General features: G+C 44.1%; 1 protein-coding gene across 4 annotated transcripts in view; it reads left to right on the top strand.

Moving 5' to 3' along the window:
- Window positions 1-2,407: 2,407 nt before the first annotated feature.
- Window positions 2,408-23,357, top strand: part of LOC116984310 (AP-2 complex subunit alpha-2-like) — a 73,850-nt gene continuing 52,900 nt past the window's right edge. For all 4 annotated transcript variants that reach the window (XM_033038426.1, XM_033038425.1, XM_033038424.1 and 1 more), the window contains exons 1-3: window positions 2,408-2,557; window positions 3,681-3,749; window positions 23,192-23,334. In XM_033038426.1, coding sequence (XP_032894317.1) covers window positions 2,488-2,557; window positions 3,681-3,749; window positions 23,192-23,334 — 282 coding nt within the window. In that variant the 5' untranslated portion in view covers window positions 2,408-2,487. The remainder of the gene's footprint in view (window positions 2,558-3,680; window positions 3,750-23,191; window positions 23,335-23,357) is intronic.

The following is a 23,357-nucleotide window of genomic DNA, read 5'->3' as shown; positions in this document are numbered from 1 at the left end:
TCACCATTCAGTGGACACTATTGGTAAAGAATGTCAAATGGAATCAATGCAACTCTGGGAGATTTTCAGCAATCTAGAGGCAACACTAGAAGGTTCAGTGGGGCAATGTTTACAGTAAATGGTACATTGGCCTATTGGAGAAGAAGAATTGTAGTATAGGCCACGTGACAGGAAGCTGAGTGCCCCGAGGAGAGATAGAAGGAGAAACTACTGAAGTTGAATGTGCAGTTGGGGTTTAAAATCAAGGGAATATCCTTCATGGGTCACTTGGTCACCAGAAATGGTCAAACCAGACCCAGCCAAAGCTAACAGTGAAAGAGGTGCATGATCCATTCAGACAGCTGAGAAAGAAGGATGTGGAATGGTATTGGTTGGATGTTTATGAGCAAGTGGCCAAATGAGTTAAGAAGACAGTCATGCAAGAGCTTGCCTTGCAATAATTTGGTGAGGAACATCTTAGGAGTGTGGCTATCAGTCATGGCAAAGGTTTGAGTGGTTCCCCGGAATGGGAATGAATTCACCCTCATCAGTCATTTGGAGTGGCACCTGGAGTCTTTAACCTGCCCATAGGTCACTGGGAGGCTGCACCCTCCGAGAACCTTCAGAGAAATCCGAGGAAGGCTAATGACTGGTTAGCATGGGCCTCCAGAAGAAAGATCCTTCAGCCAACTCTGGGTGGTCAATGAAACCTCTTCCCTAATTTTCAATAACTATTGAACAGACAGCAGAACCTTTCTCCACATGAAAACAGAAAATACTGAAGCTCTATTTAATTGCATATGACCAGAACCCCGCCCAATAAGCTTGTCTGTCGACTGGACTGGGAACCCGCCCGAAGGCTTATCGGTCAGCTGGACTGGGAACACGACTGAAGGCAAGTTAGATAGTGTAACTAGGAGAGAGATGGAGATGTTGTGCAAGGGGAGCAAGGGCCGATAAGAGGGTGAACCGAGATAATGCCTCCAGCGCCTTCAAGGTCAGCTGCAGAAGGCGACCCGGGACACAAAGATGGTCGGGAGAGGAGAGGGTTGGGGAGGGGAGGGGAGATGAGATGAGAGGGATATCAGTTTGCAGGAACTGTTCCATTACATCAAGCGCACGGTACGACCAAACTTTGGACTTTGAATAATGACCCTAAAAATGGCGGCGCCTGCAATGTGTAAAAATTGTATATGCAAAAAGAATTTCACTGTGCTAGTGCCTATGTAACAAATGAAGCACTATTGATGTTTAAACACTCTTCACTCTTGAACTGACTCTACCTGAATTCAGGAGTGTATACACAAAACTGAAATTGGATCTTTGAACACAGACCTACGCTTGGAGTTGCAACTTTACAGGCACATGAGCAGAACATAATACATATAATAGATATACAACAAGTGATGATTTCATAATTTATCAGTTAAACTAGGTAACTAGACTATAATAGTGCAAGTTGAAGTATGTAGTGCAATGTTAGTACAAAGTCCATAGTAGTTTGGAGCTGAGGTAGGGTTACGTTTAGTTGTGCATTTGTGGTTCAAGAGCCTGATGGTTGACGGAAAGAAGCTGTTCCTGAATTTGGAGGGAACCGTTTCAGGCTGCCGTACCATCTTTCTGACAGTTTGCTGTCCGTTCTTCCTGAAAGTCTGAAGAAGGATCACAACCCGAAACTTCACCCATTCTTTCTATCCAGAGATGCTGCCTGTCTCGCTGAGTTACTTTGGCATTTTGTATCTATCTTTTAGTTGTAACAAGGTATGAGCTTGGCCAAGGTTGTGTGGGTCTTTCAAGATATTAGCTGCCTTCTTGAAGCACCACTTCCTGTTGATCCCTTCAGTGTTGGGGACAAAGATCATAGAGCGGACTTCCCCAACCAATGATCTATGATCTTTGGTTGCGGAGGTCAATACCTGTGATGGACCAGGCAATGTCCACCACTCCGCAGCCTTCTTCGTTCTTGAGTATTCAAGTTACCAAATCAGGCCGTGATGGGCGGGGCTGTGGGACAGTGGGCGGGGCTGGGGCAGTGGGCGGGACGGAGGGGCAGTGGGCGGGGCTGAGGGGTAGTGGGCGGGGCTGGGGGCAGTGGGTGGGTCTGGGGGCAGTGGGCGGGACTGCGGGCAATGTGTGGGGCTGGGGGCAGTGGGCGGGGCTGGGGGCAGTGGGCGGGGCTGGGGGCAGTGGGCGGGACTGAGGGGTAGTGGGCGGGGCTGAGGGCAGTGGGCGGGGATGAGGGCAATGTGTGGGGCGGGGCTATGGGCGGGGCTGGGGCAGTGGGCGGGACTGTGGGGCAGTGGGCGGGGCTGGGGGCAGTGGGCGGGGCTGAGGGCAGTGGGCGGGACTGCGGGCAGTGGGCGGGGCTGGGGCAGTGGGCGGGGCTGGGGCAGTGGGCGGGACTGTGGGGCAGTGGGCGGGGCTGCGGACGGCGGGGCTGTGGAGAGAGGGTCGGGTAGTGGACGCCAGTGGACAGTTGACATCCGTGGCGGCGTGAGGGGGAGGTCGATGATGCCCGCGGTGATCAGGGGGGATGGGATGCGAGGCTTGGCCATCTTTATATCGGACATCAGGAACTGTGAGTTCACATGACAGCTGGTGGCCAGGGGGGCGGGCGCCGCAAACGGTCATCAGCAACTCGCGCCCGGACCCGCGGCCCCACACTCACTCACATTCACGCTTCCTCACACTCCCTCACTCACACCTACACTCACTCACATTCCGTCACTCACACCTTCACACTTCCTCATACTCACACTCCCTCACACTCACACTTCCTCACACACGCTCTCCCTCACACTTCCTCACACACGCTCTCCCTCACACTTCCTCACACACCCACACACTCACTCACACTCCCTCACACCCACTCTCCCCTCCCTTACACTCCCTCACACTCCCCTCCCTCACACTCCCCTCCCTCACACACCCTCACTCTCACTCACCTCACACTCATTCACCTCACACTCCCTCTCCAACATCTCCCCTCTATCCCCCTTTCACACCCCAGCCCTCAAACCCCAGCCCCACCATCCAACATATCTCTCCAACACCTTCCCTCCAGCCCCTTCTCCTCCATACCCTCCCCCTCACACAAGCTGCGTCCCTACATTCCCTCCCCTCCCCTCCCCTCCATCTCCTTACACTCCAGCCCCATCCTCAAACTCCCCCACCCCTCCATCCTCTAACACTGCAGACTCTCTGCCTCCAGTCCCCTCACACTCCAGCTCCTCCTCCCCCCTTGCTGTCCCATCATTCTCCCCCTCCCTTCGGCCCCAAATGTTCATACTAACCCTCAACCATACCTGAATATTGCAACCCTTTGGCATAACAGTTGTTTCCTTTATTCCTCACTAACTCTTCCATCCATCCTTGTACCCAACCGGCCTCCCGTCTCATCAAATACTCCCTGTAACGTCCCAGCTTCTATCCCCCATATATCTGAGTCTCCAATCTGCCACATAACGCCCATGTTCCCCATTTTAAGGATAACTTCTGCACCTCCACCCCCTTCCCCACCCACCTCCAATGCCTGCCTCTCCACAGCTCGGTGTCTGGTCCCTTTTCCATCCACACCCCAGCACGTACCAAAACTGAGCATGCGCCACCAACCTGCTCCATTGACCCCTTTTCCTTCACCAGTTTCGTTGTGCAAATTCTGATCAGACAGCATCTGCTTCTCGTTATATTCCATCTTGTAGGTAAAAGTAAAGAAGCAGAAATAAAGAGGATCAACAAGGAACTGGCAAACATCCGCTCCAAATTTAATGGTAAGGATTTCCGACTATAGTCTTTAAGAAGGAGCTGCAGATGCTGGAAAATCGAAGGTAGACAAAAGTGCTGGAGAAACTCAGCGGGTGAGGCAGCAGCTATGGAGTGAAGGAAATAGGCAACGTTTCGGGCTGAAACCCTTCTTCAGTCTGATGTGGGGTGGGGAGGGGGGGTAGGGAGAATAAAGGAGAAAGGAAGAGGAGGAGCCAGAGGGCTGAGGGAGAGCTGAGAAGGGGAGGAGACAGCAAGGGCTACCGGAAATTGGAGAAGTCAATGTTTATGCCGCTAGGGTGCAAACTGCCCAAGCGGAATATGAGGTGGTGCTCACTCTGGCCATGGAGGAGGCCCAGGACAGAAAGGTTGGATTTGGAATGGGAGGGGGAGTTGAATGCTGAGGCACCGGGAGATCAGGTTGGTTAATGCGGCATAGATAAATTAACCAACCTGATCTCCCGGTGGCTCAGCACTTCAACTCCCCCTCCCATTCCGTATCTGACCTTTCTGTCCTGGGCCTCCTCCATGGCCAGAGTGAGCACCACCGGAAATTGGAGGAGCAGCACCTAATATACTGCTTGGGCAGTTTGCACCCTAGTGGCATAAACATTGATTTCTTCAATTTCCGGTAGCCCTTGCCGTTTCCTCCCCTTCTCAGCTCTCCCTCAGCCCTCCGGCTTCTCCTTCTCCTTTCTTCTCCCCACCCCTCCCTCACCCTACATCAGTCTGAAGAAGGGTTTCGGCCCGAAACGTTGCCTATTTACTTCGCTCCATAGATGCTGCCTCACCCGCTGAGTTTCTCCAGCACTTTTGTCTACTTCCGACTATAGTCTGACAGCATTGAAGATGAGGGGAGTGCATGCTGGCAGGGGCATAGTCACTAAAGTGCAAGTGTAGTGCAAAAGTACAGAAGTATATGTACTAATGGGCCTGTGACTTTAAGGGTCTGTAGATATTACCCTACAAAAGTTATGTATTTTGCGCTCCAGTTTGTGCATAAGTGAGTGAACTCCGCAATAGATTAACATCTCGGAAGTAGAGAGTGCAAACCTGAGGCATTAGCAGGATGTAAACTCTTAAAACCCTCTTATCATTCTCAAAAGCTAGTTGGCGAAGGAACCTGGGCTGCGTGGTTGTGCTATTCTACATATCGCTCCAATCCCATGATTTAGGATGCGTCTCTTTATCTTTGACACTCAATTACCTTTTTATTATAATTGGGGGGAAATGGCTGCTCATTTCTCGTTCTCAAGCACATCACAAGGGGGTTATGTGACAGATTGGAGACGCAGGTTATGGAAGAGATAGTGGAAATAGGAACCCTACTTGCCTGTGTCTTGAGAAATTGTATAGTAAGACATTTTTTCCAAACTCAAATCTACGCAGTTAAATCTGACCAGGATTAGGATCCTATCGTACTGAAATCTGCTTTGGGTATACTTCTGCGTATCCCACACACAAATCCTCCCCGTTGGTATCTAGAACAAGTGCAAGCATTGGGATATCTTGTGAATGCAGATTTGGCTTGGCTGCACCATTTCTGATCAGTCCAGCCTTATGTCGTATCCTCAAAGTCTCCAGAGAGGCTTTCGTTCTGTCTCTAACCCATTCATAGAGTGTCCTTTAATACTTATTTACCAACCCATTTGGATGAGTTTTCATAAGGTTTAAAACTCACCTGCTGTCCTGTTGCATAATTCACTGTGTTGGACTTCCTTGATGCATTTATAAATAAGGCTGTTTAAGTTAGTTGGGTTTTTTTTTTTTAGCAGATTTGTAGGTTCTAATTTATTACTGTTTCAACAAAGACCCATCTCCAAACAATCCAAATCCATTCCTGGTTAGTGGTTATCTTCACTGAATTTATGGCTTTATGTTTAGGCAGAAAGAAGGCTCTGCAATGTGCCATCAAATACTCTTGGGCAGATGCAATACAGTTGGATATAAAATAAAGTTCCCTATGTGCTTTTGAGTTTTAATTAAAACATTAAGTGGGAAGTAAAGTATGGAAGGAGATTGGAGCTGTCTTCTGCAAATGGTTTATCTATGTCAGTTGTTAATCTTAACGGTAATTTTTATCAAACAAAGTTATTTGAGAACAAAAGACCTCTGATCAGCCTCTTAATCAGTGGTGAATACATTCACAAAGCTAAATGACACTCTTCTGCTCCTATGTTTAACCTTGGGCACAAAGTTTTGCAGCAGTACATGTGTACGTTTGCAGATGTAGAGGCACTTGGTTGATTTTTCAGTTGCTGAAGTGCTTCGACAGTATTTAGACCATTTAGCAAGAGTTATCAATTCATTCATGTGATTTAGAACAGTGAGGTATCCACAGAGTCCATGCCATTCTATGATCACCCGTACACTAGTTCTATCATACACTTTAGGGACAATTTAAAGGACAAAGGATATTTATTATCACATTCACTAATTGGTGTAGTGAAATTTGAGTTGCCATTGCAGCACACCAATAAAATAAACACAACATTATAGAATTTAGCATTAAACATAAAAAAACATCCCCCCCACAGCGGGATCAACGTTTCCCACTGTGAGGGAAGACAGCAAAGTTCAGTCCACTTCCTCCATGTTCACCCGTGGTCGGGCCTATTTAAGGCCTCCGCAGTTGCCGCATTGGCGGCCTGATGTTTCAGGCCCTCTCGCCGGAATGATGGAACTCCGGCGTCGGAAGAACACTCTCAGTGGCTTGTAGTTACGAAACGGCGTTTGCTACCGGAGACCGCGGCTCCCGAAGTCCACAGGCCGCGCTGGTCAGAGCTCCAACACTGGCGATCTCGGCGAAAGATCCCAATGTTGGAGCTCCGCGGTGTTTAAAGTCAGCGCCGCCCGCAGCTGGACGCTCCGCAAACCACAGCTCCACGATGTTGAAGTCGTCAACTCCGGAGCTCCACACGGCGACCCGGATAAGGCATCGCCCGCTCCGCGATGGTACCTCAGCGCTGCGTCACCGCTGAAGCTACAGCTCGAAGCTCTGGCCGGTCTCTGGCAGGAAAGGCCACACCAATCCAGGTGGTAGGCCGCGAGGGTTGGGCGAAGATGCGGCTCGGAGGAAGGACGCATCCTTGCCCAGGTAGCGACTGGAGAAAATGGTTTCCCCCTTCATCAAGATGCAAGTAAGCAGCATGATGAAACACCCTTTGTCTACACATGTGCAGCTCCAAGAGCATCTAGTAGTGGGAATGCAGAGTTGATGTTATCGGCAGATCAACCATAATAAATTCCCTTTTGAACACTGTAATTGAACTGTCCTCAAAAACTATTCAATCCTTTGAATGGCAGTGCAGAATAGCCTCAGCGATCCCATGCATTAATTGAGGTTGATTGTTGCTATTTTGGCACATTCTTACAGGGCTCTCGCTTAACTTTTTTTCCCTGTTGCCAGCCGGGCAACCTTGGCAGCTTTTTAGGTTGCCAAATGACAGTTTAGGTGGTCATTTAAGATGGCTTGCACGACGCTTGCGATAATGTGCTCGGATGAAATGCGTAGTTACCAGTCGGAATTATACTCAATGAAGCATTCACATATTTCTGCTTCAAATAAAGTCACTAACTAAACATATTCACCAATCAAGACATGATATATCCCACAATGACTTGCTGCAAAATTATAATACAGTATCTCAACTCTTTTTACACATTGCAATTAATGCAATTTCTATTAGTTCTTTCCACTTCCAAACATAAATGTGGTTGGATTATACAGCGTATGATCAACCTGTGTCAATAAATCCTGGACCATGGTAACATATATGCGTACGTATAGTTGTGAATGTTGCTCATTAAATAACTACAGTACTGATACTCCATATTAAGAGCATTGATTTGCCGTTAAAATGTATTCTGTAATAACGTGTCAACGGGAGCAGTGCCAATCGAACACTGCGGTTTTAATGTTTCACATGTTCACAATTTAATTAATCCATCTTTATGGATTAAAACAAATAATGGGAATTAAAACACATTTGATTGCATTCCGTTATCAAACATAGTCAATGCACGCCGAGGCCTCCTCCTCCCTCCCTCCTCCCGGCCTCGGCGTGCGGGAGGGTTTGTATTGAAAGCGCCGTTAGCGGATTTGCAAGCAGCGGCCGCTATCAGGGCGGGCAGGGGGCGGTCATTCGCTCCGACCCTTCCTCACCCCGCACCTAGTATCTTTCCCACGCAACACAGTCGTCACCGCCGACACAAAACGTTGCATTCCGTTTCTCCAGAGATGCTGCCTGACCCGCGGAGATACTCCATTTTTTTTTGTCTGTCTTCGGTACAAACCAGTATCTGGTTGCCAAGCCGGGCAAAATGACTCGGTGTTTAGGTAGCTCGGCGGCGTTTTGCGTGGTCAGTGGCACCCGGGCAACCGTTAATTTCGAGCCCTGTCTTAGTCGCATGTGTGACCAAAACATGAAAAATTGTGGAATGCATCTCTTCTAATTCTGAAAGCATTACAGGTATATGTTTTGTACTGTATATATGATTCATTTGTTTTTTAATTTATCATGTGAAATATTTATGTTATGCTGACAATGTCTGTTTAGGGTCAGAGGTCAAATATGACTGGTCATGCGTGTGATCGCACACGGAAGCATTTTTTTCATAAATCAGTTTTATCTTACAAACTCTGAATTTTAAGAAGCTAGAATGTTCATATCTTTAGCAGACATGCATTATAGTTCTGTAGGTAGGAAGACAGAAATGAGTAACATTAATCTCTTACAAGAATTCTTTAATGTATTACTTTATGTGATGACATCTGGTCACGTGTGTGGCATTTTGGTTCACTTTCCAAAGAATGGCCCGTTTGGAGATCAGCATTCAAGCACTGGGCTTCAGTACAAGATTTAATCTAGTTGGATAGAAAGTGTTGTTCTTACATCTGATTGTTCATCCCTTTATGTGTGGATTTGATATTCATGAAGGTAATTGAATACAAGAGCATGGAGCTGATGGTGTTGTCACCATCTGGAAGTCTGGTTCATGGAAAGAGATACTTGTCATGCGGGTATTTACTATGTCAGATTATTTATATAATCACTAGTGATATATTTGTCCCAGTTCATGTGCATGCAACCCTGCATTTCAAATTGTCATCACAGAAAGCACCAAAATGTTTGAAGGATAGCAACAGGAGGAAGGCAAATTGATGCTTTGCTGCTGAGGTGGTACAAGTGGGAGGGCTTCAGCTACTTGCATCATTGAGATCTCTATTGGAACAGCCAGGACCTCTGAAAGAGGGAAGAGTTCCATCTGAACACAGGGGGACCTATATACTTGCAGTGAGATTTGCTCATAGACTCATGTATTTTCATAGTCACAAAGCTCAGAGCCCATATACTTAGTTATTAAATATTCAATGACACTATTTGAACATGATTGTTAGAACCATCATTTGGGTCCTAAATTGCTTCTCTCTGACCAATCCGATAATCTTTCAAAATATATCTAAATTACTAGAGCCTTGAAATTGATTTTAAAAATTTGATCGCAATATTTGTTTGTTCAATCAAGCCAGTCTGCTGAATTTTAGGGACTGAATTTTAAAGATTTCCACATTTGCAGATCTGTTGATGATCCTATGAAATTTGAACCTGTTAAATCATCTCTTGGATGTGTTAAGGCAAAGGTTTCTTCATTAAATAATTGGAATGTCAATAACTCGATGTAATAGATATCAACCCCATCAACACAGCTTTTAAATTACAATGACTGAGAACATTTTCAGAGAGGTCATCATTGGTTCATGAGGATGGATGTTAATGTGGTCAAGGGATGAGTGCTCCACTGTGTACATGACAACAAAACCACATTCTCTCCGATCAGACCAATGAATCCTTCATGTATTATTGTCCAGTGCTGCAATAAGACCCAATGTTGGAATGTTACTACATTCAGTCGAGAAGTCACAGGATATACCACTTGCTCAGATTTGCTTGTTACTGCAGTTGGAAGGAAGTTGCTGATTTGGAGCCAACCCAGACCGACAGCTAAGTGAGGTTATATCTAAACAGATGGCATAGTTATTGTCATTTTTTATAGGATACTGGCCATGTTTAATTTTCCTCTGTTAAAATAATAGGCGGAAACAATGTACATTAAATTTTTAAAATATATTACTATGACCAATTTTGTACAATTAACCTATGTTTTATTCATTGAAAAATAAAGATTGAATTAATGCATTTAATTCTGAATCATTGCCTCATAATTGTTGAGCTCAAGTTCATTGAAACAAAAAGGTCACAGGAAACATTGATATGATATCCTGGAATAGACACTTTTCTCTTAAAATACCTTGATCCAAAGTTAACTAATTGATCATTTATATCAATATTTTCGATATGATCTTATTGTTCACAAAACTGCTGCCATATCTCTCTGTAATGATCTTGAAAACAGACTTTTTCTAATTGTTCAATGGTCTAGAAAAAACATTAAGGAAGTCAAATAATATCATGGGCCAGTATTTGAAGACAGTGGTTAAACATGCGGTGTTTTCTTCTCACCATGAAACAAGATCTGCCCCAAGACCCAGCATCTCTCATGATAATTTCCATTTTCCATAGCCTCCTTTTCTCAGGTGTCAGTTCTTTGGGCTTTATGTTAACCAGTGGCTGTAAAACCATTTGGCTGGCAGAGCAAACAATCACAAGAAGAATTCACACAAGAAACCAGAAAACATTTTTTATTTCATTTTTAAAGTATCAGTTGTAGACTGGAATATACCCAGTGAGAAGCTGATTTCATTTTTTTTTCTTAATATATTTTGATCCCCTGAATCTGGAATTATTCATACAAATTTGTATTTTTTTCAGAAAAAATGATTTCAAATTAGGAAGTTATGGTTTGGTGCACCATTCCAACTAACCTGGACTATGTAACTATTCATGATTTTGTCTAAGACTACTTCTTTAATATTTGAAATTGATGTATTTTCAAGTGATTTTTCTCTCATTCGATGGATGATATATTTACAACCTTATAAAGACACTGATTTATTTCTTTGCAGTCCATTGTTTTTTTGTGGATCTGTTTGTACCTGCTATCTTTAGTATTGTTCTCCATTATAAGTTGGTATTTACCATGGCGGCACAGTGGTGCAGCGGTAGAGTTACTGCCTTACAGTGCCAGAAGACCCGGGTTCGATCTTGACTACAGGTGTTGCCGTATGGAGTTTGTACATTCTCCCTGTGACCACGTGGGGTTTCTCCGAGTGCTTCTGTTTCGTCCCACACTCCAAAGGCAGACAGGTTTGTAGATTAATTGGCTCTGGTAAGTTGTAAAATTGTCCCTAGTATGTAGCGTAGTATCAGTGTATGGAGTGATTGCTGGTCAATGTGGACTTGGTGGGCCGAAGGGCCTGTTTCCATGCTGTATGTCTAAAGTCAATACGTTCATAAGATATAGGAGGAGAATTAGGCCACTTGACCCATCAAATCCACTCCATGGTTCTATTTTCCCTCTCAACTCCATTCTCCTGCTTTCTCCCTGTACCTTTTAACACCCTTATTAATTAAGAACCTATCAAAGTCCACTTTAAAAATATCCAATGACTTTGCCTCCACTGTCGTCTGTGGCAATAAATTCCACAGGTTCACCACCCTCCTCATCTCCTTTCTAAAAGTAAGTCCTCTTATTCTGAGGCTGTGCCCACTGGTCCTAGACTCATCCACTCCACACCTACTCTATCTAGGCCTTTCATTATTCAGCATGTTTCAATGAAATCCCCACCCTCATCCTTCTAAACTCCAGCGTGTACAGGCACAGAGCCATCAAATACTCATACGTAAACTCAGTCATCCCCGGGATCATTCTCATAAACCTCCAAAGCCAGTACATCCTTCCTCAGATATGGGGGTGAAAACACATCATTCCAAATTTGGCCTTATAAAGCCTCAGCATTACATCATTGGTTTTATATTCTTGAGCTCTCAAAAGGGTTCCTTTTGCCTGACTAATGTTATCTTTAGTTATTTAAGGGCTTTTGGCTTTGGGATATCTTTTCCATCCCCGTCATTGTTCTGTGTCTGCTCAATATCCAGATCAGCCCCTATTGAAGGCCTCCCGCTTTTGTTTCTGATTCATCCCTTATTTTTAATGCAATTTGGATTACTCACCAAAGTTAGCTCTCCTCACTCTAAACTGAGTTTTCGCTTTGCATGTAATTGCTGCTTACCCTTAGCCATAACCATTCAAAATCTAATGATGAATACTGCAGGAATGTGACCTAATTGAAAGATGGTTCACCTTCCCCACTTTGTTCCAAAAAACTAGATCCAGCGTGTTCTTTCCCTGTTGGGAAGGATGCAGATTGGTCGAGGTGTCCTGTTGTGCATACACACAAACGTGCAACTGAACTCTAGAGTTAGCTTTGTCATGCAATGCTAATCTGATTTTCAGTCTACTGCCAGCCCTTTCACCTCTTCGCTTATCAAGAATCTATCTGCCACTGCCTTAAAATGGCTTCCCCTTTGAGTCAAGAGTCAAGTCAGGAGAGTTTATTGTCATGTGTTCCAGATGGGACAATGAAATTCTTGCTTGCTGCAGCAAAACAGAGTATTGTAAGCATAAATACAGAACAGTTCAGTCCAATATATACATAAATAAACAAATAAAGTGCAATAGGCTGTTACAGTTCAGAGTCTGTTTGTTGGCGAGTTTAATAGCCTGATGGCTGTGTGGAAGAAGCTGTTCCTGAACCTGGATGTAACAGACTTCAGGCTCCTGTACCTTCTACCCGATGAGTGAGTGGCCATGATGGTGTGGGTCCTTGATCCTTGTTCGCAGCCTTTTTGAGGCAGCGACTGCGATAGATCCTTTCGATGGTGGGGAGGTCAGAGCCAATGATGAACTGGGCAGTGGTCACAACTTTCTGCATTCTTTTCTGCTCCTGAACGCTCAGGTTGCCAAACCAAGCCACGATGCAACCAGTCAGCATGCTCTCTACTGTGCACCTGTAGAAGTTCGAGAGAGTCCTCTTTGACGTACCGACTCTTCGTAATCTTCTCAGGGAGTACAGGCGCTGATGTGCTTTCTTTATAATTGCATCAGTGTGCTGGGACCAGGAAAGATCTTCCGAAATGTGCACGCCCAGGAATTTGAAGTTCTTGACCTTTTCCACCATCGTCCCGTTGATATAAACGGGATTGTGGGTCCCTATCCAACCCCTTCCAAAGTCCACAATCAGTTCTTTGGTTTTGCTGATGTTGAGAGCCAGGTTATTGTGCTGGGAAATGAGTTTCAAAGACTTATAACTTGCAGAAAATGTTTTGCCTCCACTGCCTTAAATTTGTGACCCTTTTATTTAAAACAGAAACTGCTAGTCCTTGACTTTTACATAGCAACCCTGTCAAGACCCTTGGAGTCTTATTTGCCTCTTACTATTCTAAATTGCCACAAGTATGACCAAAGCCAGTTGAACCTTCCCTCATAAGACAACTTGTCCATTCCAGAAAGTAGTCTGAAATGGGCAACTACTGAACTGCTTGCATTGCATTAACACCCTTAAAAAAAGTAACAATATTATCTCACCGTCTCAAATAACAAGCCTTAACCTCCATCTTTGTATTTGCTCCACTCACAATATATGATAATGTACGGTTACCCTTCCTAATTACTTTCTTAAAGTGCAAAGTAGGCTTTTCCAAATCTTGTGCTATAGCAATCAGACCCCTCTACATCTCAGTTCTACAATCTTCGAGCAAGCTGTGATTTATTCCTTGGAACATAGTAGGCTGAGGGACCTTATGGAGGTGTATGAATCATTATCCTGAAGGACCCTTCCCACCCTGGACACAACCTGTTCCACCTGCTGCCCTCTGGCAGACGATACAGGTCTTTCAAAACTCGCACAAATAGACTCAGAGACAGCTTCTACCCCATAGCCATACGTGAACTTAACAATGCAAAATAAGAAATAACACTCACATTCAACTGAATGGTTCTACCTCAGCTGCTATTGTTATTTATCTGTAATTTTTTTTTAATATGTATATATTTTTACCTTTTCTTATATATTTAAAATTGCTCTTGTGAATCGCACCGTGGGATTGACTTTTAAATTTCGTTGTACCATGTGCAATGACAATAAAGAGATTCATTCATTCATTCATTCATTATGCGAATAGATAGGGTGAATGTACATTCCTTTTCCCAGCATAGGGGAATCAAGAACTAGAGGGAATAGGTTTATGGGTGAGAGGGAAAACATTTAACAAAAACTTGAGAGGTAACTTTTTCAAACACAGTGGTGGGTCTGTGGAACGAGCTGCCTGAGGAAGCAGCTGAGGTAAGTACAACAACAATATTTAAAAGGTACTTGGACAGGTAGATGGATTGGAAAGGTGTGATCCTTTTGTGCTGCAAGAGATAGACATAGAAATATCCAAAATAGGTGCAGGAGTAGACCATTCAGCCCTTTGAGTCAGCACCGCCATTCAATGTGATCATGGCTGATCATCTAAAATCAGTACCACGTTCCTGTTTTTTTCCCCCATATCCCTTGATTCCTTTAGCCCTAAGAGCTAAATCTAACTCACTCTTGAAAACATCCAGTAAATTGGCCTCCACTGCCTTCTGAGGTAGAGAATTCCACACTCACAACACCTGGGTGAAAAAGGTTTTCCTCATCTCAATCCTAAATGGCCTACCCCTTATTCTTAAACTGTGACCCCTGGTTCTGGACTCCCCTAACATGGGGAACATTTTTCCTGCATCTAGCCTGTCAAATCCTACAAGTGCTCTTTGTGAACATAGATACCCAGCCCTCCATTGAGCCCCTCGGCAGCTCTGGAACACAATGTAGAGATAGATCATCCCTGTCTCTGCCTGTGCACTCGATTACAACTGGAATGAATGGTGCAGCTAACAGGCACAGTCAGGCTCCTGGTCTGAAGCCCTCTCTCCTTACCATTCCCCCTAGTAACCCTTAACATGTAAAGCGCAGCGAGTCTGTTTTAAAACTCCCCTCTCTGGTCTTGGCCACGGATTGCACGCCTGCTCAAAGCCGGTCCAGTTTAGTTTGGTTTAGAAATACAGCGTGGATCAGCGATCACCCCGTACACTAGCACTATCCCACCACACGCCAGGGACAATTTACAATTTTTACCGAAGCCAATTAACTTATAATCCTTACGTCCACAAGAGTGTGGGAGGAAACTGGAGCATCCGGGGGAAACCCACACGGTCACAGGGGGAATGTACAAACTCCGCACAGACAGCACCTGTAGTCAGGATGGAACCCAGTCACTGGTGCTGTGAGGCAGCAACTCTACTGCTGTGCCACCAGTCTCAACAGAAAGTGTAGCCTGGGCCTTCCTGAAAGTACTGGTGGAAGTACAGATGTACTAGTGGAAATTTGGAAGTGACTTCTTCAAACTAATCCTATTGCACTCCACTCTGCACTCAACCACTTAGACAATAAAAACACAAAGGTCACACTATTGTTCATCGACTACAGCTTGGTGTTCAACATCATCAGTCCCTATCATCAGTCCCTAAACCTATCATCAAACTCGGGGATAGACACAAAATGCTGGATTAACTCAGCAGGACAGGCAGCATCTCTGGAGAGAAGGAATGGGTGACGTTTCGGGTCGAGACCCTTCTTCAGTCTGACTGAAGAAGGGTCTCGACTGAAGAACTGAAAAAGGGTCTTGACTCGAAACGGTACTCATTCCTTCTCTTCAGATATGCTGCCTGTCCCGCTGAGTTACTCCAGCATCTTGTGTCTCCCTTTGATTTATACCAGCATCTGCAGTTCTTTGGGAAGAGGTCCTCAACACCCAGTGATGACCCCTTCCCCCATCTCCATTGGTCCCCCTCCTCTTGGACTCTCCAGAATGGCCTTCTACCCTCTCTAGACCTCTATTTCTAACTACTGGTGTGACATCAACAGTCAACTTTTCCACTCTGCTTACTTACTCCAACCTCACCCCCTCTGAACATACAGCCCTCCGCTCACTCTGCAGCAATACCGACATTATACTCAAACCCACTGACAAGGGAGGTGCAGTAGTAGTCTGGCGCGCTGACCTCTTCCGAGCTGAGGCCAGGTGACAACTCTCAGACACCTCCTCTTACTTATCCTTGGACCATAATCCCACAGATGAGCACCAGGCCTTAATCTCAAACACCATTACTGATTTCATCACTTCTAGCTGTCTGCCTTCCACAGCCTCCAACCTTATTGTTTTGCAGCCCCGCACATCCCGGTTTTACCTTCTCCCCAAAATCCACAAACACAATATCCTGGCAGACCCATTGTTTCTGCCTGCTCCTGTCCCACGGAAATGATTTCCATGTACCTCGACTCCATCCTATCCCCCCTGGTCCAATCTCTCCCAATCTATGTCCAAGATACCTCACATGCCCTTTGTCTCTTTAATGACCTGCTTTCCGAGCCCCCACTCCCTCATCTTTACTATGGACATTCAGTCACTCTACACCTCCACCCCCAACCAGGAAGGCCTTAAAGCCCTCAGTTTCTTCCTCGACCGCAGAAGCATCCAATTTCCCTCTACTAACACTACTCTGCCTAGCGGAGCTGGTCCTCCCCCTCAACAACTTCTCATTTGACTCTTCCCACTCTCTCCAAGTCCAAGGTGTAGCTATGGGCACGCATATGGGCCCCAGCTATGTTTGCCTCTTTGTAGGGTACGTTGAACAATCCCTGTTCCAGGTGTACACTGGCCCTATCCCCAAACCCTATTTCCATTACATTGATGATTGCATCGGTGCCACCTCCTACACCCGTGCAATACTCATGGACTTCATCAACTTCACCATCAATTTTCATCCTGCACACAAATTTACTTGGACCATCTCTGATGCCTCCCTCCCCTTTCTTGATCTCCCAGTCTCCATCACAATAAATAAACTATTGACTGACATCTATTACAAATCCACAACTATCTCGACAACCCTGCTTCCCACCTTGCTTCCTGCAAAGACTCTATTCCCTACTCCCAATTCCTCCGTCTACGCCGCATCTGCGCTCAAGATGAGGTGTTCCATACTAATTGTACTTGTTTTGAGGCCTGTAAGGAACGTCTCAAAATTCAAGCGTTTTTATTTGCAAGGATATTAATGGGCCTATTTATAAATAATGCGTACTTAATTTAGCATGGATATAATAGCGCAAATGAATTGGTATTTTATTAAAATTCTTTGATTATTTTTATGTAGATTATTGATCCATGATGAAAGGAAACTTTTTTTAAATGTATGCATTAATCAAATTGTATCAGCATGCCATTGAATCATGTCAAAGAGTACATTTTTAAGAAGTGTAAACGAGCTCCCTCCTGTATTGTGGTTCAATATAGATTTGACATTCAGCAAAAGGCAAATGAGTTTGTACAGAAATACAAGGGAAAAGACACTTAAAACTACTAATGTTTTGGGTCCAATTTATGCCCGAATTGCAGATTGCGCATATGCCAGAAACAAAGTAGAATCATGTAAATAGAATATATATTGCAGGAACAGCCTATTTGAACTAACCTTTGTTAGTTCTTTGTGGCAATCTGAACAGCAATCTTCACACCATTTCCAAGTTTTTTTTTTTGCATTCATTCTGATTATTGTTCCCTGCATCTCTAAACTCTAATCTTATCATGTAGTCTATTATGTGGTACAAAAAAGATCAAAGCTGCATGCAATTTATTATGAAGGAAGACCTTGAGGTAATTAAATACATTGCAAGCAGCTTTGATCTCTTTTGTTAAAAAAAACAAAGAATTTCAAACAAAGAATTTCTGTATGGTATCACTAATCATGACTATAATTTTGAATTATGATGCTATTCATCTTCTGCTTTCACAAGGATTTGAATATTTTTCCAACGTAGTTTGGTACCCTGACTATGTTTAACTACCTTCTTAAATATTGACATGCCGTTTGCTGTCCAGCAGTAGTCTGGAACTATACCCTTTTTTTATTCAACGATTTTACTCCATATGTCATTGGATCTAGATTTATTGCTAAATATTAATTTCATGTTTTGTTGTTGCTGTTCTGGATCTGTAAAGTGGAACTGGTTGGTTTCTCCCTGAAAGCAGTGGACATCTGTATGGGCAGTAGATCACTTCTTCACTGCATTGAGAAATCTTTAATATCAGAAACTGGCAACCACAGATTGAACCCTTGATCACAAAACAGGATTCCACTTTAAAGTAAACTCTACCGCTATCCCTTTCAGTTTAACTGTTTCCGTCATAGCAGTTCTCAAGATGAGACTTTCCATTCCAGGACATCTCAAACGTAGATTCCCTTCTGACATAGTTGATAGAGCCTAAGCGGCATTTCCTCCATTTCTCAGATGTCAGCTCTCAACACCCCCTTCTTTAGTTAGAATAGAGACAAGGTTCCTCTAATCCTCTAATCCTTTCACCCCATTGGTGTCTGTATACAGTAAATCATCCTTTTCCATATCCACCAACAGCAACAGGATCCTATCATCATTCCACCCCTTTGTGTTTCTCGCAGGGTCTATCCTATGACCCTGGTCCACTCATTCCTCCCCATCCCCTAGTACATTTGCCTGCAACTGTAGGATATGCAGCACCTTTCCTGATACCACCCTTCTCTATTCTCCGGGGACTACAACAGCCTTTCCAATAGGGCAGACATGTCTGTGCATCTCCCCAAACCTAGTCTTTTGCACATCAGTGCTCTTGATGTAGCCTTCTCTAAATCAACGACACCAAGTGTAGGAAGGAACTGCAAATGCTGGTTTATACCCAGGATAAGCACAAAGTGCTGGAGTAACTCAGCGGGTCAGGCAGAATCTCTGGAGAAAAAAGATGGGTGACGTTTTGGGTCGGAACCCATGTTCAGACTGAAAGTAGAGAGGGCGGGGTGGAGGGGGGAAACTAGAGGTAGGAAAAGGCCACAACAAATCAGGGCCAGCTACAAATGACCCATAATGGTCCATTGTTGGCTGGGGAAGAGGTGATAATGAAGGAATACAGGAATGCGATTAGTGGAACTAGCGGAGCGAGCGTAAGTGTTCAGCCAAAAGATTGCTGAGTCTGTGCTTGGCCTCGTTGATATTTAGGAGCCCATACCGCGAATAACGGATACGGTAGATGAAGTTGAATGAGATGCAAGTGCCTCACCTTAAAGAACTGTCGGGGTCCCTGGAGGGAGTTGAGGGAGGAGGTATAAGGTGTTGCATAGCCTGCAGTTGCAGGGGAAAGTTCCAAGGGAGGGGGAGACTGGTACATCCGCAACTCCCTGGTTCACTCATCCCTTCCCAACCAAACCACCTCATCCCCTGAAACTTTCCTGCAGGAAATGCCTCTACTTATATCTCCTCCCTCAACACCAACTAGCTGTTCAATACGTTGATTTCCTCCAGCAGAATGTTTATTGCTCCAGACTCTAGCATCTGGGATCACTTGTGTCCCAGCTTGCAAATCATTGGTATGAACACTGTTTTCCATAATTGTATGATGGCATTATGACGACTCAGTGGCACAGCTAACTATGCCAGAGGCCTGCGTTCGATCCTGACCTTGGGTGCTGTTTGTGTGGAGTTTGCATGTTCTAGGACCATATGCATGGTGGCGCAGCAGTAGAGTTGCTGCCTTACAGCGCTTGTAGCGCCGGAGACCCAGGTTCGATCCCAACAATGGGTGCATTCAGCACGGAGTTTGTACGTTTTCTTCGAGATCTTCGGCTTCCTCCCACGTTCCAAAGACATACAGGTTTGTAGGTTAATTGGCTTGGTGTGTGTGTAAATTGTCGCTAGAGTGTGTAGGATAGTGTTAATGTGCGGGGATTGCTAGTTAATGCGGACTCGGTGGGCCGAAGGGTCTGTTTCCGTGCTGTATATCAACTAAGTATGGGTTTCCTCTGGGTGCTCTGATATCCTCCCGTATCCCTAAGGGGTTGTAGATAAATTTGCCTCTATAAATTGTAAGGAGTGGATGAGAACGTGGATCAAAGAACTAGTGAAAGCAGGTGATCGATGGTTAGAGTGGACTCGGGGGACTGAAGGACCTGTTTCCATGATTCTATTCCTATATTCTAAACTAAATTCTGCAAGACAATAAGAAGAGAAAACAAACTCAAGGTCGAATCGAGACCCGAAATATGACCTATTCATATTCTCCAGAGATGTTGCCTGACCTGGTGAGTCACTCTATCACTTTGTAACCTTTTGTGTTGTGTACTGCATCTGCAGTCATTGTTTCTATAATACAAAGAAAACACTTTGCAAAAACAAGACATTGGTGCAAAACACAATTAGAAAGAAAAATCTATGGTAATCCAAGAGGTGGTCCACAGCATTCTGTTACCAATGTAGGATAAGGTTAGTTCAAAACTTGAAGGTTGTAGGAAAGTAGCTATTTCTGAACCTGGTGGCGTGTGACCTCCTGCCCAACCATTCCATATCACACCTTTTTCCTTCCTCATACATGCTCACAGTTTTGAAATTCAGACCAACAGGTGTTGTCCTTTTCTCAGTCTTCATTTGGTCCATCAATTTCAAGGTTATTCAAATTCAACCTTGTAGCTCATGTGATTATCATCTCCAGTTTACATCAAGTTTTTTCATGGTCATTCGTTTGACTATATGAAAAGAAAAAAAATGCATTGGCATAATTTTCAAAAAGTGCTGTTTACCATTGAACAAAGGAAACGTGTTGTACATTCACTGTTCCTGGTACTTCTTGAATGCGGATCCCACAAGAAGACTTAACTAAGAAAGATGAAGGCAGAACTGGAGAGTGTAACCTTACATACTTATTAATTTGGAGTCATGTTTTAATTGCGTTATATGTTGCACAATAACGGGAGAGTTTATGAGGGAATCAGTGCTTGTGGCCTCGACCTGAAATGTGGTTGAGAGTTCATTCTAAGAGCTCTTTCGCGTTTGCGCTGATTCGAACTCGGAGATTTACGGTAATGGCCAATCGTCGGTACTCGGGGCTCTCGTGGACATTTTTCAACATGTTGAAAATCTTCACGAGTCTTCCCGTGCTTACCTACTGTTAGCGAGTCTTCCCGAGTACCTGCCGTTAGCGTTACGAGCCGCTAAGAGACGCCCCGAGCTCCGACGTACCCGCTACGTTCATTCTCCGTGCTTACCACGAGTTTGATTTTTTTTTAACTCGGGAGAGCTCTTGGAATGAACTCGTACCGTGGGACAGGGCATTGTCACTTTATTGTAGAATTTGGATTGCTTAATTGCATAAGATATCTGTTATAGAATGAGGGTTATTGTGCCATTGAGCTGCAGACTATTAGCTATGAAGGTTTTTTTCATCATCTCCTGTACGAATTGTGGCACATCTGGTACAAAGGCATCTCCCTGCAATGCACTGCTGTGATTTTTTTTTTTTTAGAAATTATTTTTAAGATTTGAGCAACACATTTCAGCAGGGACAGCATTTATTGCTCATCCCTAATTGCTCTTGTGAAAGTGCTGCTGAACAACTATCTTGAACTGTTATACCCTTCTAATGAAGATACACCCCCAATGTTGTTGAATGAGGGATTAGGACCCAACAGAAATGAAGGAACAGAAATATGTTGCTGTGTGTGTGAAATGGAGGGGAACATTGTGGTATTCCCTTGCATGTGAAGCCCTCCTACTTGATGGTAGAGTTCAAGGGTTTTAGAGATGTTGTGAAAGTGGCCGAGGTGAGAATTTGCATTTCACACTCTGGAGGCATGGTGTGCGAGTGACAGTTTAGGGTGCTTGGTGGGATTCCAGTCAAAAGCTTTGTGTGTGATTGGAGCGGCAGATAAGTCATTTGGGTATGTGGGAGCATTCCATCATACTTGTGTATGGCAGGTGTAGGAAAGGGTTTGGACTGTCAAGAGGTGAGTTACTTGTTGTCCTAAAGCCACAGTATTATAGCTGGTCCAGTTAAGTTTCTGAACAATGCTGACCCACAGGATAGAAATGATAGTGAATGTCAAGGGTAGCTGATTAGACTTCTTTTGTTGGAGTGGGTGTTGCCTGGCGCTTTAATAATGTGAATATTACTTGCCACTTTTTTAGCCCCTGCCCTAACATTGTTTTGGTTTTGGTGCATCCAAATGTGAGTTGTGTCATTTGATGAGGTGAAACGTCGTCACTTTTGAGCATCAGATCGAAAGAAGGCAATTGATGAAGCAATGTGAACTATCTGGAGCATTCTCAATGCCATCTACAGCAAACTAAGCAATAATGGGTAAAGGATCTTCATATTATTTCCATTTGAGGTTATGGTACTTGCAGTGTCAACTAGTTTTCTTGCTTGTGGTTTTTATTTGTGCCTTATTAATCATCATGCATAGATCACTCCACAAATAGCCAAAAAACCTGCAGATGCTGGAATCTTAAGCAATAAACAAAGCGCAGCATACCAAACAAATCCAGCCTACCACACAACCATGATCTACTGAAGTTTTCCTACTGCCACAACGTCCATCTCACTGGCCATACACTCATCCCTGGAACGCCTGAATAAGAGAGACACCTAAGTCAAACTTCTATTCATAGGCTAGAGCTCTGTTTTCAATTGCATTGGACCAGCTCAATCCAAGACTGCAAGAAATTGCAGAAAGCTGCGGATGTAGCCCAGATCATCTACACCACGGTGCCTTGGCAAGGCCACCAGCATAATCAAGAATGAGTCTCACCCCGGTACTCCCTCTTCTCCCCTCTCCCATCAGGCAAAATGTACAGAAGTGTGAAAATGCATACCTCCATTTCGGGAACAGTTTCTTCCCAGCTATTATAGGGCAACTAAACCATCCTGTCACCACCTAGAGATCGATCCAGATGTACCATCTACCCCGTTTGAGACCCTTTGACTATTTTTAATCAGATTTTACTGGACTTTATCTTGCACTAAAGAATATTTCCTTTATCCTGTATCTGTACACTTTGCAGGCTTGATGTAATCATGTACAGTCATTTTGCTGAATGGATAGCATGAAACAAAAAAGCTTTTCACTGTACCTCGATACACGTGACAATAATAAACTAAACTAAGTGCTGGAGTGACTCAGCGGGTTAGGCAGCATCTGTGGAGGGAAATGGACAAACGATGTTTCGAGATGGGACATTTCTTCAGGTCTAAAACATCGTGTGTCTATTTCCCTCTGCATTCGATATATAATTTGGCTTGGACTATCGTTGAAGAACAATTGTTAGTTTGGTGTGAAATGGGATTGAGTTTAATTGATGTGCTTAGTAGTGTTTAGTGCTAATATCGTAATGGAAGTTATAGTTCTGCACAAGAATTTGGGAAATATTGGCACTCCAGTCTTCTAAAGTAATGCACATAAACCCCTTTCAAGCAGATTGTAAAAATACATTGATTTGTTCTTGTCATAGGTATACCTGCTATGATTTTCATGTAACATTTTATATGGAGGGGGAATATGCCTAAGCATATATTTATTTAATGTTGCTTGCTTTGATTTGTAGGTGACAAGGCTTTGGATGGCTACAGTAAGAAAAAATACATTTGCAAACTACTTTTCATCTTCCTTCTTGGCCACGACGTTGACTTTGGTCACATGGAGGCAATCAATCTGCTCAGTTCCAATAAATACACAGAGAAACAAATTGTAAGTTGGACAATAGTTACCAT

The sequence above is a fragment of the Amblyraja radiata genome, chromosome 20 (genome assembly GCF_010909765.2).
Source record: "Amblyraja radiata isolate CabotCenter1 chromosome 20, sAmbRad1.1.pri, whole genome shotgun sequence".
Lineage (NCBI taxonomy): Eukaryota > Metazoa > Chordata > Chondrichthyes > Rajiformes > Rajidae > Amblyraja > Amblyraja radiata.
The sequence above is the reverse complement of the archived record's forward strand: the minus strand, read 5'-3'. Positions and strand labels throughout refer to the sequence as shown.